General features: G+C 50.5%; 1 protein-coding gene across 2 annotated transcripts; it reads right to left on the bottom strand.

The window, feature by feature from the left end:
• Window positions 1–18: 18 nt before the first annotated feature.
• On the bottom strand, window positions 19–26,806 carry MYBL2 (MYB proto-oncogene like 2). Of its 2 annotated transcripts, none has more exons than XM_074347311.1 (14): window positions 26,553–26,806; window positions 23,416–23,509; window positions 19,381–19,452; window positions 18,409–18,501; window positions 17,987–18,207; window positions 15,819–15,981; window positions 12,293–12,580; window positions 9,010–9,432; window positions 8,422–8,561; window positions 5,531–5,630; window positions 4,038–4,151; window positions 2,604–2,708; window positions 1,158–1,304; window positions 19–555 (listed from the first exon to the last, which is right to left on the bottom strand). In XM_074347311.1, the coding sequence occupies exons 1-14, from the start codon at window positions 26,570–26,572 to the stop codon at window positions 427–429; spliced, it is 2,109 nt and encodes a 702-aa protein (XP_074203412.1). In that variant the 5' UTR covers window positions 26,573–26,806; the 3' UTR covers window positions 19–426. The 2 variants fall into 2 exon arrangements, with proteins under 2 accessions (XP_074203412.1, XP_045375316.1); XM_045519360.2 differs by lacking the exon at window positions 26,553–26,806 and adding an exon at window positions 26,099–26,202.
• Between the last annotated feature and the right edge of the window lie 1,169 nt (window positions 26,807–27,975).

Raw genomic sequence — 27,975 nt, 5'->3', positions numbered from 1 at the left:
GGAAGGTGGGGTCCAGAGCACAGGAGAAAGGCAATTTTATTCTTTCAAGAAAATGTACCAACAGGTTGAAGGAAGGAGCAAGCTGGCCAAGACCCCTGTCCTAAGTAGGGGTCTGAGATGAGGCCAGGCCTGATGGGCTTGAGAGAAGCTAACTGGGCTCCCTGTGGCACTGGGGAGAGGACTGGGTCGGCTCAGGGGTGGGACTTTGTTCTATTAGCACCAGGAACCGCCCGCAGCTGCAGGTGGTATTGGAGACAAGACAGTGGGTGGCCCTGCTCTGTCTCCACCTGAGCAGTCTGGGGAGGGGCTGGCGGCAGAAGGTTCCCTGCAGGCAGTCATTTGAGTGCAATTCTCAAATTCACAGCCCAGCCTCGGTCTCCCCCAGCCCCCTGTAAACATGAGAACAGGCTCGTGACTGCCAAGCACCTAGGACAAGATGAGGGTACGAGAAGTGTGGCTGGGCTTCAAGTGGCCCAAGAGCTGCCGGGCTTTCTCCTGCATGAAGAGTTGGTCCCTGGTCCCCCCGCAGGCCACTGTCTTCCAGGCGCTGGTCATCTGGGAGGAGGCAAGAGGGTTACCATCCAGGCAGAGGCAGCATGCTCCCAGGGAAGCCCAGTGACCCTGGCCAGGAAGGGGTGGGGACATTTCTATGACTCTCCCTCCCTCTAGAAGCCACAAGTCTTTTTGTGCTTTACTGTACCTTTCTGGTGGACCTGGGGAAGCCACTCCTGTGTCTGGGAGTCCTCAGATGTAGAGCAAGGAGGCTAGACCAGGACACAAGCCTCCCCCCTCCCCACCATGCGGCACTAGCCTCCATATAAGGAAAAGCTACAGACACCCAGGCTGCTGAGGAGCAGAGAGGGGTTGACACCTGCAGATGCTGAGAGGAGCAGGCAGGGCAGCCCCTGCCTTCGAGGACAGAAGTTACAGAGACAAAGACTTAATTACAAGTGAGACCACGCCTTGAAGGAGGGGCTTGTGTGGGGGTCCTCCAGTACACAGGTTCCCCGAGGAAGTGGCATCTGGACTGAGATCTGAAGCCCAAGTTAATCAGGCAGCAGAGCCACGGAAGAGCATCAGGCGAGGCAAAGCCTGTGCAAAGGCCCTGAGGTAGGAAGGGTGCAAGCAGAGCAGATCCCCCAGGGAGATGCACTCACAGGGGCAGGAGTTGGAAAGTGGCCTCGGGGCTTCTGGGCCACCAGCTTCTCGGACTTGGCCTGCAGGAAGCCCTCATTGAGCAAGCTGCTGTCCTCTCTGCTGCCTGATGGGGTGAGGCCAGAGGAGCCTGGTGGGATGTTCGTCGGCTGAAACCAAAACCAAGTCAAAAGCTCACCATTTTGCCACAAGCTCTTTGTGGGAATGAGAAAACAAAATTGTAGGTACTTCCCACCACCTCTTGGCTGGTGACATCATGGGCAAGACATTAACTTCACTAAGTCTGTTTCCCCTTCCAGGTGGGAATTCGTTTAAAGATTAAATAGCTATAAAGTGCCTGTTTCAGAGCCTACCACCTAGTAAATACCCAATAATGCTGGTTCCCTTTACATGAAACTGGTTCCTCCCCATCCCAGGTGGAGACAAGGATACTCCAGCTTCTCCTGAGACCAGAAACATCCACGAGCACGCCGAGGTGCCTGCATCCACCAGCATCCTCAGGGATCTGCACAAAGCGCCCCCAGGCCTGTCCAGCCTCCAGGCTCTGCTCAGCCTTTACCCTCCCTAACAGGCTGCTGGGCCTTATTACAGGAAAGAACTCAAGGCTCAGGGAGACCTAAGAGATCCCAGAGTCCAGGTACCAGTGTCAGGACTCAACCCCAGGTCCCCTACTCCACATCCTGTGCTCTTAACCACTTGCTATAACTTTTTTCTTTCTGCTAATTATTTTATTTGCCCGAGGCGATACTGGCTGCAGGTCTGGCTGGAGGGCACTGAGTCCCCAGCCTGGCGGGGATCCCTGGCTAGAGAGAGATTTCTCTGCAAGGACTGTGAGAGCAGCCATCATATTTGCAGGCTCTGGTCACACAATCCCCTCAGGTGCCCTCACGGCCTCTGATAGGTGCCAGCGAAAGATGGGTTTACCCTGCTGTCAGATACAAGGATCAACAGCATGTGGTTTCTGGGGCCCAGGCTCTGCATAGACAGCAGCCCCCTTCCTGAGGTCGGCCAGGGAACTGGGCAGCACCCATGCCAGGGATGAGGTGCCCCAATTACCTGGCTGTGCCCTGAAGCACATCACTGACCCTCTCTAGGGTCACCCCCACAAGCAGACTGCAAGGAAGGTGCTGGGACCCAGAACCACAGTGGTCAAAGTGTTCTAGCAATGCAACTCTTGCCAAATAAACCTTTCTGTGAAAGACACAGGCAGGGCTGCCTGGATTGAAGCCAGGGGTGAGTGCCCAGCTCCATCTTCCCCATCTGCCCTCCCTGCTGAGTCTGGTACGTGGAAGCTCAGCCCGAGAACCACCAGGCAACTCTACCTCCAGGGTCCTCCCCATGGCTGAATGGCTCTGGAGGCAGAGGGCCCCAAGGGAGACTCCATCCTCCCAGCAGCTGGGGGAATAGAGGGTGGCCTGACAGGACGGCTTCTCTCCCAGACCTCTTACCAAGGACAGAGCCTTAGGTAACGTGGACATCATCAGCTTCACATCCTCGTCCACAATATCAAGAGCCAGGGACTTGCGGACTTTCTTGATGGGGCTCCGCCGTAGCTGGGGAGAAGTGTGTGGTCAGAACAGGCGTTGGGGTTCCTTGGGTCACCAACAGCGCCTGAGGACGCCAGCTCCAGCCGCTGTAGTCACAGAACCAGGCCTTGGCACAGGCCAGCCCTTGAGCAGGCCTGGCTGGCAAGGATTTTCTGCGGGAGGAGTGAGGGACCAGGACACTTTGGCCCCACTGCAGACCCTGCACCTCTGCACCCAAGGCAGACTGTCCTGCCAGGTGCGACAACAAGGAGCGAGGACAGTGCCATCCCCCACCCAACCTCATCCCCAAAGGGACCAAGCACAGCCCCAAGTTTCTACCACACTAAATACACTCCCCAACAGCCAAGTTACAACTAAAACATCCACCTGCAGGTGAGGGATATGGAAACCTAAAACCCCACGGGACACAGGCTGTTACAGGAATGCCCAACCCCACCCCGGCACCTCATATGAGTAGGTCAGAGGTCAGCTCCAACACCAGGGAGGGGCTCTGGGACTAACAGTCATCCCCCAACCCAGCAGTGTTCCCCCAACAGGTGCTATCATGGCTCAGAACCATCTTCCGACACAGGCCAGGGAGGGTCCTGATTACACTCTACCTACACGCCCACGGGCCCAGCCCAGCAGGTCCCTCTCAGCCTGACTGCCCATCTTCCCCACTTGCCCATCACCCTGGCACATTCCCACCTTCCCTTCTCCCTGGAGGAGAGTGTCTGGGAAGAAAGGAGCACAAAGACAAAGGGGACACGTAGCTGTCTGCTGTCAGGAAACAACACACACGGGGCAGTGGGAAGGCTTGCCCAGTATGGCCCTGCCCTGCCCTCTGCGCCCTAGTGTCACTGAGTACTATCCCGGCCAGCTCCTCACCTCACCTGAACCCACTGTCCTGGCCAGCTCCATCTGAAGGGTTTCCCGTGAAATCCTTTGTGCCCATTCTACCCCCTTGATGCTCTATGTATTGAGTCACTAGGGTGTTTGTCTGCTGTCTCCACTCACTGAACTCCAGGAGGGAGACCACCTCTCAGTCCTGCTCTATCCATCCTGCCCCAGTCCAGAGTCCACTTCAGAGGGGTCCACACAATGTCCAACAACTAAGGCACCAGTTCAAAGGGGAAGATGGGAGCATCCCAAGCACCAAGGTCTTAGCTTGGTTGGTTTCAAGGATAACTACTCTGGGGGCTGTAGCTCCACTTCCCCCTGTGCCTTCCATTTATTAGCTGTCCCAGGACCCATTCCCAGCCTCACTGTCACTCGCCTGCCCTCATGGCTCCACCTTCCCCTGCCCAGGCCTCCCAGGCTGGCAGCAAAGGGCTCCCCACTCTGCCAGCCACTCACCCCAGGCTTCCTCTTCTGCTTCTCGGGCCTCACTTCGTCCTCAATGATGAGCTCAATGCCGGCCTCCGAGCGCAGCACCTCCTTCAAGTCCTCCTCCAGGTGCGGGGTCTGGGGCTACGGGCAGGGATAGGGATAGCCAGTGTGAGGCTCTGCACCCAGGCCTTAGGAGCAGCGGGCAGACTTGGCCACACCTCAGCCTGCCCCAAGCAATGCAGGAAGGAGGCCTGGTGCCAGGACGCTGGCCTCATACACATTATCCATTAACCATCCTGCCTGGAACAAGCACTGACCTCAACTCACTGAGGGCTAAGTGGGCCAGGAGCATCCCCACCTTACCACAGCAACCCTCACACAGCCCCGGGCAATAGCTGTCTCTTCCACAGGGTAGTAACGGAGGTTCAGAGAGAGCGAGAGCCCAGCCCAAGGCCACACAGCTGTGAGGTTAGAACCTGGACACACTCAAACCCTACACCCTTTTGTCCCGCACTAACAGGGATACTGATTCCATTTCCCTTTCTCTCCCTCAGTGGCAGAGACTAGGGGAGGGAGAGCTACGGAGCAGAAGGTGCAGGGCACACTGACACCTGAGGAGTCACTCTAAAAGCCCCCACGTACTTTAACCACACTACTAAGGGCAGATTCTCCCTCTCAGACCTGCCTGGAGAGCATACAGACATCTTAGTATCTGGGAGCTGAACCCCACTCTGGACAGGAAAGGGCAATGCTGACTAGTGCCTGGCCTGCAACCTCTGCAACTCAGCCAGCTCCATCACAGGATGGGGAGCGCACATCCCGCCGTCTGGACCCCATGCAGTGAGCAGGGGAGCTTGTTGCGGGCTTTGTCCACAGGCCGAATGCTTCTCTACGACCTGCCTTTCTCCCACCTCTGGTTGGTTTCTAAGACACTGCCTGTCTTAGAAAACCCAGGCTGCCAGCCCTCCTTCCACTGGGGAAAGCAAGACTGTCTCGTGAACTGGGAAGAGTTCGGGGGAGAAGGGTGGTGTGCACACTGCTGAGGAAGAACCCCAGGAGGCACCCCCCCCCACCGGCTGGCATCTCCAGCCCACCCATGAATGCTTTCCTGTGTTTTGCAGTCGGTCAAAAGACTTAGGTTTGAAAAGCAATTCGCAACTTCCTGAAATCAGCCCCAGCAAGTTCTCCATCCAAACACCTGCCCGTGTTCTGCCCACCATAAAGATGTGCTGAGTAGTCATTTATGAGCATTCACATTCTTAATGTTGGCCTCCACCATCCCAAACTCCAAGCTTCACCAGGATGCCATTGTGTCTCCAGCACCAGCCGGCACTGCCTGGCACATTGTAGGTGCTCAGGAAATGTCTGATGAACTGGTAACTTAGCCTCGGGGTCTCTGTTTATAAAACTAGGATATCTGCAACTTCTCAGGGTGGCTGGGAGAATCCCACAGGCTCTCAGAGGGACTGGGCCCTGTGAGCTGTGAACAGCTGGATGACCGGCCTGGCCACAGCACTTACCAGGGGCTTTAGTGGTCCATACTTCTCCAGGGCATTCTTGAACGGGGTGGGTGTGTGGGGAGTGTTGTCCATGGAGTACTTCTGATCTGGGGTAACAAACCTGCCAGGGACAGAGGAGGCAGCTGAGTGACGGGGCTGGGGGCAGACACCAGCCACTCTGCTCCAGGCTGCCTGGGACTCCCACGCCCTCCGCCTGACCTTTGGCCTTAGCAGCAGGGAGGCAACCCCCGGCACACTCTCTTCCCATTGCACTCCCCCCAACCTACCCACCTCCCCACCCGCAAGGGGAGTTACCAAGGGGCTGAGAGGAAGTGCCATCCTCAGTAAGAGTCAGAGAGGGTCCAAGAGACCCAAGCAGGTGGAAGAACGGCTAAGAATGCTGCTGTTACCAGGATTTCCCAGAAAACAAGGCCAGCCTGTGGCCATACTTCAGGCCCGGGGAGAGGGGCAGGGGAGGGAGATGGGAATCCAGAAGACCACGCCCCTCCCAAACCTCTCTCGTGCAGCGAGACAGTCAGGCCAAACCACGTGCTTAACTTACCCTTTTCCCAAGTCTCCTCAAAATGATCACAGTGGGGGCAGAAATGTGGAAGGAAAGCTTTGGCAGAGAGAAACCCAGGAAAGGCCTCAGGTAGCCAGGAGCTTGGGTGCAGCGGCCAATAACTGGACCTGCTGCCTGGGGCCGTCACTCCAGCCACTTGCTCAGCCTGCTGTCCACCCCATGGGAGATAAAAAGCTAGGACAAGTGCAGACCATTCTTTCTTTCCTTCCTGGGGCCTGAGAGATTACACAGGGATCCACAACCTCTTCCCAAATCCTTATCTCCCACACAGGACACAGGGGTCCCCTCTGTAAGGATGAGCAAAGACAGGTTAGCGCTGGTCAGAAGTGAGCAGCTCACAGTTCGAACCACAGTTCAAAGGGATGAACTGAGCCTTGGGATCCAACATCTCTGTGGGACACGGAGCTTCTGCCGTGAACGTGAGAAAAACGCCCAAAACGTCTCTAATTCACAGCGTCAGTAAGAACTGAGGACAAACATTGAAAAACTAAGGGAGGCCAACTCGGTAAGGGAACATACAAGATTGCATGGAGATGAGAAAAACGTCACTGTGTAAGCCAGAGGACTGACTCAGCAGGTGGGCGAGTCAGGAGACAATCCACTGTGTTGTATTTCGTATGTTTGAAAAGTTTGAGACAGGGATGCTCTTTTAATAGATCCACTTGAACTTCTAGGGATGGAAAACAATGCCTGAAATGGGGTTACTGGAAGATTAGATATGCTCAAGGAAAAATGCTCAGTATACTTGAAGCAAAGCAACAGAAACTACCCAAAATGAAATAGAGAGGAAAAAAGAATGAACAATTAAAATAAGCATAACATCAGTAAGCTGTGGGACCAACTTCAAGTGGCCTAATGTGTGTAACTGTGGAGCCTCTGAAGAGGACCCAGGGTGGAGGGCCCAGACAAGTTATTCAAAGAAATAATGGCTGAAATGTTTCTGAATTTCATGAAAATTATAAACCACAGATCCAAGCAGTTCTGTGAACACCAAGGATAAGAAACAAAGAAAAATGTATCATAGCACATCATAGTCAAATTGTTCAACACTGATGATAAAACAGTACAAGAGCCCCAAGGCAGGAGAGCAACATCTTTAAAGCACTGAAAGAAAACTGCCAAACTAGAGTTCTATACCCAGCAAAAGTCTCTCACAAAAATTAAGGTAACTTTTCAGACACACAAAAGAACTCATGGAAGAACTCATGACCTTCAGGCCCACACTAAAACATTAAAGGATGATCTTCAGACAGAAGGAACATACATACTGCCAGAGGGAAATGGGGATCTACAGACGAAGAAAGAGCACTGGAAATGCTTCTTTGTGTGGAAGAAAACAGAGACATCTGAGCCGGCAGCAGCGCATTAGGAACACAGATGAGAAGGTAAAAGAAAGAGAAGTATTGACTCCTTTCGTGGTCTCAGCCATCTCTTTAAGAGCTTAAAGTCTAGGATTTTGGCTTGAATAGAGAATCATTTCTCATGAAACGTATTCAAGTATCAATTTTTTTTTTTTGGTTCCAGGATAGGTTTAAGAGCTTTGATTTGAAGTCCAAGATTTCAGCTTGAAAGGAGAATCATTTTGTATGAAACCTATCTATGTTAAATTTTAGATCAACCATTGAGAGACTGATTTCTGACCAAGGGATTCATACATCTTTCCTAAAACCATGTATCATTACAAGAGGTAAGATTCCTGAACTGATTCCTGAATTACAGCTTAACTCGTGAAATACAAATAGCAATGCTTCTCCCCCAGCAAATGTACTTAATAAGCAGAAGGCCAGTTAAGCAACTCTCTCTACCTCGAATTGAAGACTCATGATGACACAAGGAAGTAAACTTAACATGAAAGCACCCCCACAGAAGCATGCAGGTAAGCAACCCTACAGGCTTGAAGGTGACACACTGTGCTGTATAAGCTCAAAGGCAGGGACACAGCTATCCCTCCTGACCAAGCACCAGAGAGACGGAGAGAACCGGGGGCCCTTTCGTCCTTCATGTCGGGCTACTCAATCACAGTGGATCTGCACTTGAACCTCATACAAGATGCAGAGATTAAATTTTTCATGGCAATGTGGACTCTCCACTTCTGAGGTTAGAAAACCATCCAATTAAAAAATAAAAGAGTTAGAACCAAGGTGAAGCACCAGACTCCACGGAAAAAAAGGGAAGAGGTGTGGTGACCAGAAGGAGGCTACCTTCTTGAAACAGAGCCTTGGGTGTTCTTCCAAGGTGCCCCTCCCCAGAGATCCTGTCCCCGCCAGACTGGCCACTGCTGGGGGAGGGGCAGGCCCAGTGCAGGCGGGGCAGGGGGTACAGCACTCACGCAGCGTGTTTCTGGTGCAGGGGCGTCTTGTCCCGGTGCAGCGGCGTGGTGACCACCACCTTCTGGCTGCACACGGGGGTAGATGTCAGCGAGGGGCTCTCCAGCTCCAGTGTGTCCTGTTTGTTCCAAAAGTTCAGAAACTGCCAGGAAGACAAAGGAAACAAGACAAAGTGATGACCTGTGGGGGTGGGGATGGGGCAAGATCCTTGAGACCTTCCCCTGACATGGCTGCTCTCTGACAGAGGTCCACCCTGACCTAGGAGCTCCCCACCCGCAGGTGCCAGAGAGTAAAGGCCAGGGCAGATCAGCAGGGATCCACTGAGCAAGTCCATCAAGGTGACGCACCTGAAGTACCACGAGCCTTCTCCTTCACTCCATTTATCACATTTGGGTCATTTTTAAATTAACTGGTCTTCCTATCAGTGCATAAGCTTCATGAGGGCAGAGTCAGGCCTGGTTTTGCTCACCAGCGTCCACAGCACTTGGGACAGGGCCTCGTGCACAGCAGACACTCAATGAACGGACAGTACCGAGCACTTGGGGGCTGTCATCTGTGCCCAGAGAGCAGGTGGGGTGGGGTCCACACACCTGGGAGGGCGAGAAAGGCAGGGTCTTGACGGGCGTGCTCTTCGGGGTAAGGCTGTTGCAGGAGTCCAGGAAGGACAGGCTGGCGCCGTTCTCAGTGACGGGGGACAAGGCAACACGCCGCTTCTTCTGCCTCTTGAGCACTGAGGGTGGTGTGCCAATGCCGGAGCCCCCTACTTCAGTGCTAGGGGAGATGGGGATCAGCTCGCCCCGGCTGCTCCGGCTCAGGTCTGAGATGGTGTGGCCGTCCAGTCGGTACTCGGTCACGCTGGGCACTGGAGCGGCAGGCTGGCCGGGCGGTGGGGCCTGCTGCTCCTGCTGCTCCTGGGATGGTTGTGACTGCACTGGGCTGTTGGTGATGCTGCCTTCTGCAGACGGCTCCTCAGGTAGGTCAAATTTACTCAGGTCACACCAGGCATCAGGGTCCTGCCCAGAGATGGGGGTTAGGAATAACTGCCATGACTCTGCTTTTCTACCAGTCCATATGACAGGACTCATTCATTAAAGGAAAACACACGAACATCAACTGTGATCCCACAGCCCAGGAATGATCATCGTTAATACTGTCCTGGCTTTCCAAGGATTCTTCTAAGTCTGTGTGTCTCTATTTGTAAACCTAACTGAAGTCATATTGTGCGCATGGCCTCTTACTGTTCTTTACAAAACTGTTCTGTCTATTTTTAGGACATACAAAAAGTACAAAGAAAAATACAGAGAATATTCGGATACCCACCAGTAAGCATGAGAAATAAAACCTTATCACTAAAGCTCCAGGTCCACTTGATACATCGTCTCCCGCACACAGAAAACCACTACCTGAATTTGGTTATTTACCATCCTAATGCATATCTTTAAAAATTACCACGTCTCTAAATATTTAATATTTTCAATGTTTTTAACTTTAGTGCAAATCATTTCTGTATCATTTCTTTTTCCACTTAAAATTTCTCTAAAGCTAGAATAACGATAGTACCTCCTTCTATTATCCATGAGTTTAATGTTTACTATCATTAAATATTAGTTGTTGTTATAGTGGAAAAAAGTCACTTATAATAATTGTCATGGCTGCAAAATATTCCTTCATTTGAATATGTTACTTAATTATTCCCCTTCTGTAGGACACTAGGTTTCCCCCACTAATTCTCAAAAATTAAAAATAGTATCTTTAGGGGGTAGGTAATAGCTCAGTGGTAGAGTGCATGCTTAGCATGTACGAGGTGCTGGGTTCAATCCCCAGTACCTCCATTAAAGAAAAAGGAAGAAAACATCTTTATAAACATCTTGGACATGAATCTCCTGCATTTATAGCTACTTCCTTAAAAGAGAGCTGGAAGTAGAAGTCATGGGCCTTCATTTGCCAGCCATGCTCCCAGAGAGGAGGCCCCTCTGTGCTCCACAACCCTGTCAATCACGGTGCCTCTTTGGGTGCTTCACCTGAATTGTTTCCAGCCCCCTAGTCACCCTGCCAGAGAAGCACTGCTGTCCCCTCTCACACTGAGGGAGCCAGACCAGAGGAGGTGTCATCAGCCCGAGGGCACTAAGCTTCTAAGAGCAATTCTGAGAGGCGCCCAGGTCTTTCTGCCTTTGCCCAGTAAATTACAACCCAGTCAAAGGGCTTCTGGAGATGGAAGTTTCCACTTTGGTCCCCTGAATAGACCCAGTTCCTAGTGGTGATTTTTGGTCCTTGGGGCTCCCAGAAACCTGGCAAGTCAATTCCTAAGGGTGAAGGCCAGCTCAGCAGTGCTGAATCCAGGCCCACCTTCCAGAAGCCAACCCTGACATCGAAAAGGCCCCAAAATTGATGGCATCTAACAGACCAGAGCACATGTGACAAGGACTGCCTGCTGGAAAGGCAGTCGGCAGCGTTTCTGCAAATACTGGAATTTCCTGTCAGCTACTGAAGGTCACTGTCAAGAGAACCAGAGCTTAGACCCAGACAGCAGGGCCTGACTCCTGGCCCCGGCACTCACCGGCTGTGTGATGCTCTGAGCTTGAGATGAGTCCACCACCCACTTCACAGGCTGTTAAAGGACTGAGAGCATACAGAGAGGTACCAAGTAATAAGCCTGGCATGTGGCAGGCACTCAGAAGTTAGATACTACTATTACTAAAGAAGCACTGGGCCTGGCAGCCAGAGGGTGCTCCAGAGAACAGTCTGAGGATGGAGGGAGGCAACAATGAAGTGCGGGACACAGAGTGGGCCCACTCTCACCTCAACCCTCCCACCAGAGCCCAAAGGAAGGACAGCCCATGGTGGCCTTGGGGCTACTTGCTGAACAGGTTGAGGAACACATCACCACCCTGGCATCCCATGGAATGGAGGGGACACCATAGTCCCAGCCACCAGGGACAAGAGGTGAGACCCAGAGCCAGAGGATCTGAGCAGAGGCCCTCCCGAGACTGACTCTACCATCCAACTCCTCACTGGGCAGGACAGTGGAGCACAGCACGACGGTTAGTTAAGACCACTGTACCTTACTCACTGTGTGACCCTGGGTACACTACTTGATCTCTCTGAGCCCCAGTCTCATCTACAAAACACAGAAAGGACACCCCTCACAGGATACCATGTGGGATACGTTAAGCCACAGCCTGGCATTTAGCAGATGTTCAATAAACAGTGTCATTATTCTCAGCCAGTCAGGAGAAGCACAAGTGGGAAGGAGAGTGTGGACACCGCCCACTGAACCTCACTGCCCTCCATGCTGGCTTCTTGCTCACCACTTCCTGAAACCCACTCCACATCACAGGGCTGGCTGACAGAGCTGGGTGGTCATACCCAGAGGTGCAACCTCCATCAGGGTACTTTTCCCCAAAGGGCACAACCCACAGCTGGAGCAGCCCCCAAGGTATGCAGATAGAGCAGCAGGTAGAGTGCGTAATCCCCACTCACCTCTCCATCCCCAGGCCCAAACCCTGGCACTTCCCAGGGCCCTCACCAGGGACACCCAATCATCTGTGCTGCTGCAAACACCACCCTCTCCTCTGCTGTTTTTGGTCTCAAATACCCTTCCCAAACACCCTTGAGGACTCTGTAGCGCCACTTCTGCCGGGGAGCCCTCCAAGCCCATCCGTGCTGTACAGGTGAGTCAGAAGCTCCCCGAGGGCAGGGACTGCATGGCAACTATCTTGGTGTCGCCAGGCCCAGGCTTTGGGCCAGGCACTCGGATTGCCTCGGCCATGTCAGAGAGACAAGGAGTGAGCAGAAGGACGTCTGCCTATGGAGAAAAGCACTCCCTGCTGGGGGTGCTCTGGGCCCACTGGGACGCGCTGTGACCAACATTACCGACTCGATCAAGTCCAGGGCTTCAGAGAGGCTGGACCCCACAGCAGGGATGAGGAGGTTTGCGGCCTCCACCACCCACTTGTAGGGCAGGCTGGTCTCTGGTGGGGAGCCCTCCTGGTCCTCACGCTTGGGGAAGTCCTCCAGGGGCTCTGGTGTCCGCACTCCATCCAGCTCTGCGGGGACAGGATCCTGCTCCTGGGAAGGGGCAGCTGCCGCGGCCTCCTCCTCACTGCTCTCCTCTTCCTTCATGGCCGGGAATGCTGGGGGCCAGTTGGTCACAAGACTTCCCTGGGGGACACAGGGCACAAGGCTTGGCTTTTTCCTTAAGAGATGTAAACTATGCCATATTCTAGCTAAAAATGCACAACCCAAATCTAATAATAAGGAAACTCCAGTGAACCCAAACTGAGACACAGTTTATAACATAACTGGCCTTAGTGTATACTTCAAAAAAATCAGGATTATGGAAGGCTAAGAAAGGCTGACGACCCATTCCAGATAAAAGTGGATGGAAGAGATATGACAACGAACACAATGTCTAATCCTGGATTGGATCGTTGGCAGAAAAAATGGAATCTGGATGGCAGATTAGTTAAAAGTCCGGAACCAATGCTAAATTCCAACTACATTCCTTGGTTACATAGGTGAATGTCCTTATTTTTGGAAAAAACACATTCAAATATTAAAGCATAAAAGGTACAATACATGGAACCAACTTTCAAATAGCTCAGATTAAAAAAATACGTATATAGAGAAAGATAAAAGCAAATCTGGAAAATATTCAAAATTAGTGAAGACAATAAAGTGTATATGGGAATACTCTTCCTGCAACTTTTCCTAATGCTTACTATTATTTCAAAATGAAAGTTTGAAAAATGAGTGGATACTAATTTTGTGACAGAAAAAAACAGAGATCATTTGTGGCAATAGCTCTCCAGGCAGAACCTTGGAAACAAGCTTGACATGTTAACCCGACAGACCCTTGAAAACAGTACATGTGACTAACAAAGGCCTGGTCGAGATCCAGGAGCAGGGTCCCATGTTAATGGCAGGGCACCAGGGAATAGGTGAGAGGACACGGGCTCTAGATGCAGACAGAGCTTTGCCATTTCCCAGCTCAGGCCAGCGGTCTGATGAGGGTCAGTTTCCTTGCCTATAAAATGAGGACACTGAGCAGGGAGGTTACACAGATCAACGACTATGTGAAAACCACTCAGCCCAATTAGTAGCCATTATTGCCATGACATTTCCCTTTCCTACAGCACAAGCATTCCACACTTGTAAAATTAACCACATAAATAGGTATATGTACAAAGAATTTGAACTATGATCACTGCAGCATGCTGATGGAAATGGTGACAGTCATACTGATGGAAATGGTGACAGTCATTCATCAATAGGTGATAATGACAAGATAAGATACGACAGATTCAGGAATGGTGTAAAAATCTGCATGCACATAACAACGTGGAAGATTTAAGTAGAAAAAGAAATTTATAAGACGGTAAGATATAATTTCATTTTACACTTATTACCCTTGGTAATAAATATTGGCAAATATATTAAATAATATATCAGTTCTCTCTGGAAGTTGAGATTTACAGACTTGGCCTTCAGCACTGTTCAATTCTGTTAAAGTTTCTAATCCCACAATGACTGTGTATTACTTCTGAAGCACAGGATAAAATTAATAATTGCAAGCCCTGACCAATGAGGTAGTCCCATAGATACAAAAGAGACAAATATTTTCTGGCAGGCAATCAAAAAAAAAAAAAAAAACTAGCAAAATCTAGCAAAAAAAGTCTATTAAAATTTTTAAAGAATGTATCTATCCATCTCGAAGAATTTCTCAAGAAATAACTGAGCAAAGGATCTTCTGAGCTACAAGGACAATCATTAAAGTTTTGTTTCTAACAACAAAAAGTCGGATAAAACCTTAATTAAATAAATTAACAGCACAATAAAACCATTAAAATGACACTGGAGAGGAATGGGTGAATCTGAAACCCACATTAGGCTGACCAGAGTTTGCTCAGGATCCCCCTCTGGGGCTCCTCCTGACCCAGCAGGGCCAAATTTCCAGACACTAAGTGTCAGAGGGGTGAGAACAAGAGTCAAGAAAATGACTTTCAGCAGAAAGGGTTTTCAGAGACTACTGTCCACTCTGCCCTATCCTGAAAGACCACTTCTCCGTGTTTGCTGCTGCCCACTGTTTCCTCCTTCTGGCATGGGTGCTTTTTCTTCAATCAGAAGTAAAAGCCTGGAAAATATCTTACTTAAGCACATGAGAAACCGTGAGAAGTGAACTCTGGTGAGGGGATGCGTGGGGAGTCCAGACGGGAGGAAGAAGTCATCCTACTTTACACTTTATACCTTTCTCAACCGTCACCCTACAGATGCTTTCATATCTGGGAATCAAGCGATAGTCTCTGAAATTGAAAAATCAGGAAATAGAGGCAAAAACATTATATAATGCTCCAGCAGGGTGCTGTAAAAGAACTGGAGCAGTGAACAAGTTATTATCTAGCTCATTCGAAAGGGAAGGGGTAGTGTTAAAAAGGATTATTCAGTAGTTCACAAGTACAGAAAACCTTGGAAAACAGTGTAGACGAAGCTTGTCACCAGCCATGTACCCAGCACTATCATATCTTCACACTGACCCATGGGCTCCAAATCTTCATTTTGGGGGGTGGGGGTGGCAATTAGGTTTATTTATTTATTTATTCGTTAATCTCCAATCCATACTGGGGATTGAATGCAGGACCTCATGCATGCTAAACAGGCATGCTACCACTGAGCTATTCAATCCCCCCTTCATTTCTTAAGAATGAATCATAAGACATAGTTTAAAAATAGCAATAAATACCTGACAATAATATTATACTGTAATCGACTATACTTCAGTTTTTTTGAAAAGTGTGCTCCAGGGTGTGGGGTGGAAGATGTCGACAATTATGAACCTAACACCATATGACTCATTTATGTGACTGTCTGGAACTACAGAGACAGAAAACAGATGAGGGTGCCAGGGGCTAAGGATGGGAGAAGGCATGAGAATCTGGGGGGTGATGGAAATGCTCTGTGTCTTGATGGTGGTGGTGGTTACATGACCGTTTCTGTAATGACTCAGACCTGTACACAAAATAATGAATTTTACTGTGTGTGAATTGTACCTCAATAAATCTGATTTCTTTTTTTAATTGCAAACATGCTTTCAGTATGAAAAGGCTGGAAAGAGCAACAGGTAGGAAGGAAGCTGTAGACGCAGACAGGAGGAGGCTGAGACCTCCTCACCTAACCCTCAATCTGATGTCACCTCTGGCAACCTTCACCTGTGGGCATATGAGCGCCAGGCGTGGGCACGGGTGTCACAGGGAGAGACCCTCGTGAGAGACACGTGGCCACACAGAGATCCTGTGACAGGGCTAATGAACAGCTGTGGAACAGGTGAAAAGAGAGAAGCAGTGTTGATGAGATGGTGTCGGATATATGTGAAAACAAGCCAGCCACGCCCAGCCCAGCTCACCTGGCCTTCCGCGGAGGGGACACTCTGGCAGCCATCCTTGTCTTCCAGCTCCAGCAGCAAGTACATGGGGGGCTTGCAGTCTCTGGACTCACTCAGGAAGCCTCCGGTGTCCACCTTCCTCTTGATAGTGGAGTTCCAGTGATTCTTCACAGCATTGTCCGTCCTGCAGGGGCCAACAGGAGAGCTCTGACCCCAGCCCGGTGGCCCGTGCACCACCAAGCACATCACTAGCCTCCCTGAGTTCTCACTTCCGTAAATAAGGGTTCAACCTGAGGAACTCTAAGGTCTCTCAGCTGTAAGATGAAGTGTGACATGCTTCTAACCCAGAACAATTTTCTGAGCATTTCTATACATGTCTGAGAAATAAGCAAAGGTTTTATTCAGTCTACAGGGTAAAAAGCATAACACTGACATGTTCTGGGAACTCTCATGCCCTTTCCTGCTCATTTTGCATCTGTAGAAACCATAAGCAAGCTGCTGGCTGCCAGCCCCAGTCCTGAGGCTCAGTGACCTAGAACAGAAGCCCTGATCACCTCCTAAGGGAGACAAATGGCCGAAGAGGGCAGAGCTAGAGGCAGAGGGTCCACTACTGTCCACTCTAAACCTTGGTTTATCTGGAGAAGCAGACTACTTCATCCTCCATCACTTGCTGAATATTAAAGAGAAAACATACATAGTCACATAAAGCACAGAGCAGTATAACACTATAGAAGCAGAGTTGAGCACAGGGGTAGAGAAGTGCAGAGAAGTGTGGAGGTGGAGGCAGACTGGTATAGCAGGACAGAAGGACGGGATAGCAGAGCAGTAGGAAGGCACCGGAGTGTGAAGCAGAGTAGTGCAGAAGGAATGACAGAGCAGCAGAGCAGTGAGCAGCACGGGTGGGCACAGCTGTGCCAGAGCACAGCGGTCTACAGCAGCGGAGAAGTGCCAACACACAAAGGCACTGCCTTCTTTGGGGATCTGAGCAGAGTGCTTTTCTCTTGAACTATGAACAGAAAATAACAGTTTGACTTTATCCCAGTCTAAAGGGAGGGTCTATAACTCTGATCACTCCCACTGCAGGCCGTCAGGATACAGCACTGACCTGGCAGGGGCCTGGGCACTACTGGGAGATGGCCAGGGACCGACCACAGTCGGGAAGAACAGAGAAACCTTCCCTGAGGAAGTAACACCCCCACCGAGGACTGAAGGATGAGAGCATGTTGACTACATGACGGGCACAAGGCAGAGGCGTCCAGGCTGACGGAAGCACAGGGATGCTCTCAGAAGTGAGTTCACCATGTCTGAGACAGGAGGGTGGAGCAGCTAAAGCCAAAAGGGTCAGCAAGGGTGACAGTGGATCAAGGCAAGGCAGGTGGAATTAGCTGGGCCAGACTGGCCACATGGGAAGAGGGCTGAGTCTCCAACCCAAGTGTGAGAAGAAACACCCAAAGGATAACACATTCTGGTTTGAGTTTTGGAAGTAGATGATTCCAGACTCTAAGGGAAAGACCATCTGGCATTTTATCCTGCTCCCTCTCAGGACTGCACTGCCATGGCAAAGAAAGGATTAAAAATAAAATACGGTAAAAATGCACGTGGACAAAGATAGCAGGGTAGAAGATAGCAGCATGTGAGAAATTTCTGTAAGTTGCCAGAAAATGGAAAGCAGTTAGGAGAGCAGTAAGCAACTCAGGAGACTGGAAGGTGACCCTGGGGGAAGATTCCAGCAAGAATGGAGCCAAGTCATCCAGACGCTCCCTGAAGAACCCCAAGAGGCCGAGAGCTTGGAAGGATCAGGCCCTCTGAGGAGCAGGGTGAAAAAACAGCAGTGGTTCAGACATCCAGATCCTGGCCCTGATCTCACAGGCAGGAAGAAAGACACCTATTCTCTTTAAAAAAATGACCAGGCAATCCTGGCCACAGCAGAGGGAGGATGGCACACAGAGCTGAAACGGGGACCAGATGAGAATCTGCACAGTGAATGGGGGGCTCCCAGGACCCCCTCCCTACCCTGCTCAGACTCCCGGCAGCTGAGACCCATGCCCCCAAAGACAAGAATCTGAAGGATTCATTTGCTTCTGTGAAAAGTGAACAACTCCAGAGAACTCAGACTGGGCCTTGGAACACCCCCCTAAAGGCCAGTGGGTGCCCTCACCTGCCCGCCCTGGCCCCAGAAGGCGGCTCACCTCCCTGGCAGCATCTTGGCGATCTCGGCCCAGCGGTTGCCCAGCACCTTGTGGGCCTCGCAGATGATGCGGTCCTCCTCCTCCGTCCAGCAGGACTTCTTCACCTCAGGGTTGAGGTGGTTGTGCCAGCGCTCACGGCACTGCTTCCCCAGCCGGCCCTTCAGGTGCTTGGCGATCAGTGTCCACTGCTTCGTGCCATACTTCTTGACCAGCTCGATGACCTTGGGAGAAAAGCTGCTATGAGGCCAGCAGGACCTGCCCCTCCCCCATCCCAGCAGCTTCACTGGGCGGTGCCTCACCACACCCTGGGAGGTACGGCCGACCAACTGACCAGTGGGATGTCACACATCCAAGGTTCAACTGGACAACCCAGCCAACCCCAAGGGCAGCCTCAGACCCTGAGGCACTGTCCCGGGAGCTACCTTCTGGTCCTCCTCTTTGGTCCATGGCCCCTTGACGAGGTCTGGATTCAAGACCCTCAGCCACCGGTACTGGCACTGCTGGTCAGTGCGGTTCTGGGAAGAGAACAGGCATCTGTGAGAACTCCTAGGATGGTGACCCTGGACTGGGCTCTGGGGACTGCAGCTCAGGGGACACCTCAGAGGGGTTCTGTTCTGTCCCCTGCACCATCACACACTACACACCCACATGCCAGAACAGCATGGTTTCCGTTTGCTACAAGAGGGCACGATGGGACCAGGAAAACTCAGGACCTGGGGGGAAGCCACTGTCTGCCACCCCTGCCACAAGGGGGCTGCCCCATACCAGCCTGCGGACTATGTCAGGGATCCTTGCCTGCTTCTGGGAGAGTGGTTATTTCCCTGAAGGTTTCAAATCACATGAAGGAGGGAAAGATGAGGAATTGGGCAGAAGGGTCTGGTGACTTGGGCCCTAGGCTGCCTGAGTGACCCAGGAAGTAAGCCAGACAGCAGCTCCTGCCAGGGTAGATGCCTGCAGTGCTAGGGGTGGGGGATCGGACGGGGGACCCACATCACCAGGAGGCTCTAAATGCCAGATGGGGTGGCACCAGCTAGTTCTGCATGGGCCTCATCATGAAGCCCGCTCAGTTTCAGTCTCACGGTTGAGAAACCGAGCACCAACTCACTCCTGACTTGCAGGAAGAAATGCAAATAAGCCACTGATCTGCTCGCATGATCACAGAGCCTAAGACCCACAGGCACACAGAAGCTGCCATGTGGAGATGCTTGTACCAGGGTGCCTCAGATTCCAGTTTGGGAAAAAAGGGTCTAGGAAGGCTGGAAGGCTGCTTTGTTGAGGGAGCTGGCGGGTGGTGTGGGGGGTAGGGTTGGTAAGGAACTCCCCTTTCTTCTCCTTGAAAGTCTGTCCCAGGCCCACTATTCTCAGGGAGGGTGCCACAGAGGGGCTGTACTCACGGGAAAGTGGCTAGCCAGGAACTTCCAGTCTTGCTGTCCAAATTGCCTCACCAGGGCCCTCAGCTGCTCGTCCTGCCAAAGCCAGAAAGACAGAGGGCTCAGCTCACACATGTATAATAAGAAAGCAGCTGCTAAAAGGAGCAGCCTCACTCATCCATTCAGCCACAAAGTGAGCGCCTACTATGTGCTAAGCATGGCAGCAGGCTGCAACAGAGCTGCCCCGACTTATGATGGGCGCAGAGGGAAGCAGATGCTCGTCAAAGACTCCTGCAAACAAAAGGAAAGCCGCCCTGTGCTGGGGGTATGGCGAGGTCGATGGTGAGGCCTATTCAGGGGACTAAGAGACAGGCTCTAAGGAAGTCTAGGAAGGCTAGAATGCATGAAGGAAGTGAGAAGGATGCAAGAGGATTTTGGAGGGGACGGAAGGGGCCAGACCACACACAGGGTTAGATCGGCCTCCTACATCATGCAAATCCACTAATGCGTTAGAGCACTAGGTGGTCACGGTCCGACAACGTGCTTGTTATGAACCTCACTTTGGCAGCTGCAGGAAGAGGGGCTACAGGAGGGCAGAATGGATGAGAGAAGGCCATTACAGGCACCCAGGCCAGAGATGACAGTGACTCAGCACTGGAGATGGGGGATCATGGGCAGAATCAAGAGCACTTAGAAGGGAAAACAACTGTTAAAATGTTCCCCTGAATATGAACTACTGATTCACGCAACACAAAATCTCAATATACTTATGATGTGGACAAGAAACCAGACATAAAAAAAACATACATGGCATGAGTCCACGCATAGGAATTTCTAGAATACGTAAACTAAGGTATAAGGGCAAAAAGACAGTCAGTGGTATCTGAGGTCAGGGGTTAGGGGAGGGAGAAATGGACAGCAAAGGGGAGCAAGAAATGCCTGCGGTAATGGAAATGTTCTTTAAGGTGATGATGCTGGTAGTTTCATGGTATACGCCCATGGAAACTCATCGAATTGTACTTTAATCGTTGTAGTTGACTGTTCATAAAGTATTCCTCAAATTAATTTTTTTAATTTTATATATATAAAGAAAATGTAGTATATCTATACAGTGGAATATTATTGAGCCTTAAAACAGAAGGAAATTCTGTTACAAAATATAACATGGATGAACCTTGAGGACATTATGCTAAGCAAAATAAGCCAGGCACAAAAGGACAGTGTATGATTCCACTCACATAAAGAACCTAAAGCAGTCAAAATCATAGAAACAGAAAGTAAAAAAGGTGGCTGCCAAGAGTTAGGGGGAGAGAAGAAGGGGAAATCAGCATTTAATGGGTATAGAGATTCAGTACTGCAAGATGAAAAAGTTCTAGAGATCTGTTGCACAATGACAATATACTTTATGCTACTGAACTGTAGACTTAAAAATGGTTATGATGGTAAATTTAATGTTAGGTGTTAACACACACACACACACACACACACACACTCTCTCTCTCTCTCTCTCTCTCTCTTTCTCTCTCTCTCTCCTAGTTAGAAAAAAAGGCCACCACAGAAATCCAGACCCTCAACTGCAGCCTGGCCACAGCCCAGCACCAGCTGGACAAAGTTCCCATAAATCCTGTAGCTGAGCCAGCCCACACCGACACAGCCAGCCCCGGACACCCTGCGTTCCTCTGCTGCTCACCCAACCTGGCGAGGCCAACCCCTGCCTTCTGCCCATGTCCCCCAGGTCCCCCTCCAGCACCACTGTCCTCCCTGACAACTGACGAGGACACTTGATGTTACGTCTCCAACTCCTCCTGGACCCCATGGGCTTCCTCCACCTGTCACCTCCTTCCCGCACTGTCCTGGTCCTGTTCCCTTCACAGCCATCTTTTGTTGCCTGCCCAGCATGGCCCCCTTCCCCACTCCCTCGGGCTCAGGCTGCCCCCAAATCTCTACTCCAAATCCACCCTACCCACAGCAGATTAGCTCCCTGAAGCCTGGCTACCGTCACTCAACTGCTTTAAAAACCTTCAGTGGCTCCACAATACCAGCCAAACCATGCTACCTTCTGAGCCCAACATTCAAGGTCTTCTGGGACTAGACCCTAATCAATCTTTCCATCTACACCAACCATTCTTCCTCTTTAAGGACATTTCCCTCCAGCCAAACTGGGGCTCCTCTACTTGCTTTTCTCCACCTACAACCCGTTTCCTATTCTGACTTATCCATAGTTTTGCATACCTCCCTGACTGAATTCCCAAATCCTCACCCATGAAACTTCCCTAACCTCTCAGACAACAGTAACCTTAACGTCTAAAGGCATTTTGACAAGTTTATGTGCCTCCTACGTGTTGGGAGGCTTAGTGTAAGACAGAAGAGACAACATAGTGGGCACAAAGGATGCCAATCCTGCCAGCACCGTGACGGCCATTGGCACGTCCACGGCCTGTGCCGGGTCTTATCTCTCCATCCCAAGCAAAGGGATGCTCTGGAGTAGAGACTCCGTCTTGATTGTTCTTCTAAGCCTGCAAGAGTGAAATACAGTCTCTGGTCCACAGTGGGATGAACAGAAAAGTCTAGCTTGGCAGTCCTCTGAAGAAACAGCTTTTCTGATTTAAGAGGGTTTTACAACTCATACAGTAAGGAGAAAAAAAAAAGGAGAAGAAAAAGACTAAACACATCCATGAAAACAGAGGCAGAATAAAAAGAGAAGGCTAGTAGGAGTCTAAAATGGTACAACAAAATTAGAAAAAGATCTGGCAGTATCTACAAAACTAAACATGTACCTACCCCATGAGCATACCTAAATACCCTCTCTAGAGAAATGAAAACATAATCCTCAAAAAAGACACAGACAGCTCTATCCACAATAGCCAAAAAAACTGGAAACAGCCCAAATGCTCATCAACAAGTGAAACATACTATGGTCTATCCATATATTCAGCAATAAAAAATGAACAAATTACTGAATCATGCGACATTATGCTTGAACAAAAGAAGTCAGATAAAAATACAGCTGTCATACATTCAAACATAATGTGAATAATTACAGCCTGAGGAAAAGGCAATTTCCCTACAATATCCATTAACTATAAGCCTCCCTTCTTCCTTATCTATGCACACACCTCCAAGTTTTTTTTAATATTCTGATAACATCAATGGGAAAAGAACAGAAATTGTAGGAACATACTTTGTATTCTCTTAGGTTTTCTCTGTTCCATTTTCATAATAATTTCCACAATAATTTTCGAAGTGTTTATGAGGTGAAACAAAGGCAGCAGGTCATCGTAGCAAGTGCCCTGTATTAGGATCCAGGGAACCTGGCTTTCTGGTCTTGACTGCTGGCTTTCTTGGGCAATCTTGAACACATCTCTAAACCTTTCTCTGGTTCTACTTCTTTAGCCAAAAAAGTAGCTTTATTAGACAAAAATAAAGTACAGTTGTGTGATTTCATTTATAGCACATTCAAAAACAGGAAAAACGAATCGAAGAGACATTGGATCAGTGACTGCCTGGAGTTGGGAAAGATGGACCATAAAGGGAACTTATGGGGATAATCAGGGTGATGCTTACATGGGTGATATACATTTGTCAAAACTGCTGGAACTGTTCACTTTTAAAAGGTGCATTTGATTGTATATAAATTATATTTCCATAAACTTGATTAAAGAACAGAGCTCGGTATCACAGACACAATACAATTACTTTTTTAAAAATAATAATGAAGAAGGGTTGCAGATTTTGCTAAACCTCCTAGCAGTTAAAGGACACGAAGCACAATTAATGTCCATGATGCAGAACATGCCAGCTTCCAACAGACACAACATTAATTGCTGGCCCTGAGGTCTGAGAGGCACATACCCTCAAGAGTCCTCAATATTGGGAGTGCCCAGGAATGCTCTGAGATGCATCAGGGAGAACCAGAGGGCCCATCTGCTTCTTTCACCGCCTCCTCCTCTTCATCGCACCATTTGGGCATCAGGCAGACACAACCCAGGCTCAGTCGCAGTCCAGCCCCTCCGCTGCCATCACCCCCACGCCCCACAAGTGCCCCTCAGTGTCACTCACCTCCTCGTGGGTCCATTTGACCTTGCACTTGCTGTCCCTCTGCTCTGGTACATCTGAATCTGTGTCCTGGTAGTGTAGCTCATCCAGCTCCTCACTGCAGGAAGAACAAGCTAAAGGTCACGCACATGTGTCTCCACCTGATGCTACACAATGGATGGACAGTGGAGGCAGCAGCCAAAGGTTTTGGAGAGGCAGGCTTTTATTGTAGGTAAAATGTAGGTATTTCCATCTCTTCCTTTTAAAAAAAAAATTTAATGAAATGGGGTTATGGGCTATTTTTTTCTTTATTCTTTTATTTTCAGTAACACCCTAATGATTTCAAAAGCTACAAGAAAAAAAGTTAAGACTTTATCAAGAACATTATAATATTCAGTACCAGACACCAAGTTAATATTTTCTTTTCCGTAACAAAATTTTTTAAACTTGCATGGATATTTTAAGGATTAAGCTGATGATAAAAGTATGTAATTATTAAGCACCAGGATTTTAAGAAATATTGGTTACTTGAGAAAAATATTTTTAAAACATTATCTCAGTAACTATGTCCGTTTTTGCATAACCCCTGTCAATCCTTGCCAACAGACAAGCCTAGTTTACAGAGGGAAAAATCAAAGTACAAGCAAGCTTAAAATTCTGGATGCTTTTATTTTCCAACAAGTAATTTTCCAAGTTGCTCCAAAACCTTCCTATTTATCAGGTTTAGTGGTTACAGAAATGGAGATCATGCTGTTCACTCTCAGGGATGTCAGGTGCTCACAGAAGCACTTTCGCCAAATCCATCAGGTCACCTCTGTCAGGTACATACCTAAGTCAGGCATTTGTAAGTGAAAAAAGCCTACACATCTCCAAACAAGGAAGGCAAGCACAGGCCGTGTGCCAAAAGAAGAAAGAGGTCCTCCTTCTGTGTCCATGTTCCTGTCCCCTTCTCAGCATCTTCCTAGTCACTCCTACACTCCCACAGCACCTTGGAAATCCTGTCTCATAACATAGGCCCTTAGGCTGCAACTGCCCGTCTCCTTGACAACATGGACAGAGGTCAGCTCCACCTCCGAATCTGTAGGACCTTTTGGGGGTGGCACCAAAATACCTTAAGAAATGTTTGTTCCGGGAATGAATGGCTACAGGAATGAATGACTAACCAAGCAAAGCTGCTGCCTATTAGTCGATAACAAATGCTAATATAAGTAAATTTTTTAGAAGTCGGAAAGGGGCGGATGGTGTCTAAACCCAGCAATACACACAGTCACAGAAGGAACTGGAATTCAGCCTTGTCCTGCCATTTCCAACCCAGTTCATGGGTTCCTCCACCATCGCAAAGTGGGAGGCAAAAATTCTACAAGATACTAATAAAAGGAAGCTAGTTTTAAAAATCAACTGCCCCCAGACTCCATTCTGACAGAAACTATCTTTGGTTCTTCAGTACCCAGCTCCTAATAGAAGTTCAGCAAATGTTCCTTCAGAATGAAACAGATTCTGTGGGAACACTCTCTGGTGCTCCAATACTCTATTTAATGAGGACAGCAACCCAGACAGCTGGGAGAATTCTGTGAGATAATATTCTTCTATCACCAACGTGCTGTCTGCTTCCCACACATTCTCATTATCCCCATTTACTAGATGTGGAAATTGAGGCTCATGGGGGTTATGACACTTGCCAAGTCCACAGAGCCAGGCTCCAAACCTGCACCTTCAAGTCCTCATCTCATAATCTCAGATGGAAAAGCAGAGGTTAAGTCAGTGGTGGCAACCACATATAGGTCCAACACACCCTTTCTATGCCCTTCCATGTGCTGGGCTCTGCTCCAGGTGGGGTGAGTCAGAAGCTGAGCAGGAAGTAGGGCACTGGTGCAGCAAGTGGTCAAAAATCAAACTGAATGTTATGGGGTTCCAGGGGGCAGAACCTGTTCCTCACCTGGTAGGGGGAGGGTTCCTCCACTAAGCCCCAGGGGAGAAGTGGCAGAGGACCTAGGGGCTGTCTGGGGCTTTGGTTGTTGCCTGGAGTAATACTTCCTGAACCAGAAATCAGGAAAAGGTTTGACAAATGCCTGACCAGAAAACAACTCCTGGGAATTGGAGCTGCCCTGGGAAGACACACCCTGTGCCTAAGCATTGTCCTGGGATAAGATGCTTCCTCGCTGAGAGAACTCTATCTAGGGAAAGCCAGCAACGATTGCTTCTCAGGTCTATATGCTGGGCCTGAGGAGGCAAAAACCACCTGATGGAGAGTTTAAGATTATCTGGGTCTCATGAATCCAGAGGGCACACGGCAGAAACCCATTGCCCTCCGTGACTCCCAGGCTGGCTGAAAACCCGAGTTCAGGCACCAGGTGCAAAAGTGTAAGGCAGGGACCTGGAGCCCACAGACCTGGTTCCTGGCACGACTCTGTCATTAATTCTCTGGGGGAATAAATAAAATGGAGACCGCAGTTCCTGCCTCCGCCCCAGGGGTGCTGACAGAGCGGTCTTCATACACAGCGGTCTCTCTTCCCCTCGCCTTCAACCCCAGCTGCCCCAAACTCGTCATGTGGAACAGGAAGACAGGTCTCCGAAACTAAACCGAGCTGGGGCCCGGAACCCAGCTGGTGGGTCACAAAAGAGTCCCTCCCCGCCCCAGCACCCTTCCTAGGTCGGGCGAGAGGGTTTGGGGTGCTCTGTGCTTCCCACGATGTTAAGAAATGCCCACCGGCAAACCTGAATCCAAAAGGGCTTGAACAAGTGTCTTCCAGGCTTCGGCCTCCCGCTCGCTGTGACCTGGAGAATCTCTTTCTGCATGGGTCGCCTCCCTCCCCGGTAAAGGCCCTTCCAGCTGACACCGCCGTCCCACCCCCACCCCACAATTAGGCGGGAGACAAAATGACATCATGCAGGGCTTGGCCCGGGTCCCAAGAGACCCGCCCGCCTCAACTCCGAGGCCCAGCAGGCCCGGGGAGCCGAATGAGGGGCCCCGAGAGCCCCTGGGTTCGCGCGCGTCCCCCGCGTCAGGCGACCCAGGACATTGAATTTTCTGCGGACGCCACCCCCGCCCCGCTCAGAGGGGCCAAGGCGAGTATGGGGTTGGGGTAGAGATCGAGGTGGAGGGAATGGGGTTTGAGGATGGGGAAGTGGGGAGGGCCCCTCAGCCGCCCGGGTCCGCTCACCCGCGCGTCCGCCGAGACATCCCCCCGGCCCGGGCCGCGCCGCGCTCGCCCGCGAGCCGGCTGAGCCCGGAGCGGGAGCCGGGCCGGGGTCAAAGTGCGGGCTGCTCCGGCCGCTCCCGGCCTCGGGGCCGCGCTAGGAGGCGTCAGCGTGGCCGCAGGTCCCGCCGCTGTTCGCAGGGGTTGCGGCCGCCGCCGGCGCTCACAGAAGCACTTTTCTATCTCCCGCCAAGCGCGTCGGCGCCGCCCGGGCCTGGCGCGCCGGCGGGCTGGCGTGCGCGTGGGGCGGGGTCAACGGGTGGGCGGGGCCCGTGGGCTGCGCGGGGGCGGGGCCAGAGGGCGGGAGGGCGCCGCACCCGCGCAGACCCTTGAAGCCGCAGGGCAGGGAGGTCTTGGGTGCTGTTCTGAAGCGGCCGCCAGGTGACTAAGGCCTGTTCCCCTTCGAGGGTGATCCCGGGCGGCCCAGGAAGAAAGACTGAGGAAAGGGAGCGAGGCGCAAGGATGGAAGTCAGGCTGGAGAAACCGCCTGTGCAAAAATCCCAGCGCTATTCCAAGCCGCTCCTGTGTCCCTACAGCCCCAACCCCAAAGCTGCCCCCTACCACTACCTAGACCATGGCTGCACCTTCGAACCAGCTCCCTGCTTCCCCTCCAGCCTCGAACTGAATGGCTTCAGGTCCTGAGCTCGACTCCTGATGACCCAAAGTGAGCCTCCTAAAATGCTAACCTGATCTTTCCTTTTCAGAACTTAAAACCTCTGTTATCTCCCTCAGGGTAAAATATTCTATAATCAGATTAATAGGATTCTGCCAGATCACCATCCTGCCCCTAGCCAAAGGTAACTTGCTAGTCTCCTGGCCTTTACTTGGGCCTGGAACACTTCCCACCCCTCCCATCTTAGACTAGTTCCTGTTTATCCTTAGGGTCCACAACCCACAATATGCTTGTTGACTTGTGCATTTCCCCATTTGAACTACAGGCTTAGGTCCAAATGGCCCCTCAACTCACAGCAGTATCCCCAGGGCCCAGAATTCAACTGTTGCTTTGAATTCTGTTTACCACATACTTAAAATCCTAGAAGCTTAGCAAGGATTTTTGCATTTTAAGTTGCCATTCACCAAGTACCCCGCCTGAGTTTCATGCCACATCCTGGAAGGAATGCTAAAAGGAAGGTAAGTGAATTATGAGGTAGAAGCCTGGGGAGACCTGGCTCAGCCTCTCAGCCTCTTAGCCCCTGCTTATGCCTCAGATCCTTCTTCCAGAAACTTGGTCACCTGGGGACAGTCTACCAACTGCTGCAAACTTCATTTACCACAGCGGAAGGAGCACGTACATCTTACGTGATAGAAGCTTCCACATCAATTAATTCAGGTCTTCCCCCACCCACCTCCTTCATAAAGTAATTCATGTGGACATCCCCTTTTCATT

Source organism: Camelus bactrianus, chromosome 19 (assembly GCF_048773025.1).
Source record: "Camelus bactrianus isolate YW-2024 breed Bactrian camel chromosome 19, ASM4877302v1, whole genome shotgun sequence".
NCBI lineage: Eukaryota > Metazoa > Chordata > Mammalia > Artiodactyla > Camelidae > Camelus > Camelus bactrianus.
The sequence above is the reverse complement of the archived record's forward strand: the minus strand, read 5'-3'. Positions and strand labels throughout refer to the sequence as shown.

Excerpts from the sequence above, each read along its gene's own strand:
- MYBL2 (XM_045519360.2), bottom strand. The coding sequence starts at position 26,187 with ATGCAGAAAGAGATTCTCCAGGTCACAGCGAGCGGGAGGCCGAAGCCT. Across the intron at positions 9,433-12,292 it reads CCCTGGACTTGATCGAGTCG|GACCCTGATGCCTGGTGTGA; the intron begins GTAATGTTGGTC and ends ATCTCTGGGCAG. Across the intron at positions 1,305-2,603 it reads TACCTAAGGCTCTGTCCTTG|CCGACGAACATCCCACCAGG; the intron begins GTAAGAGGTCTG and ends TTTTGGTTTCAG.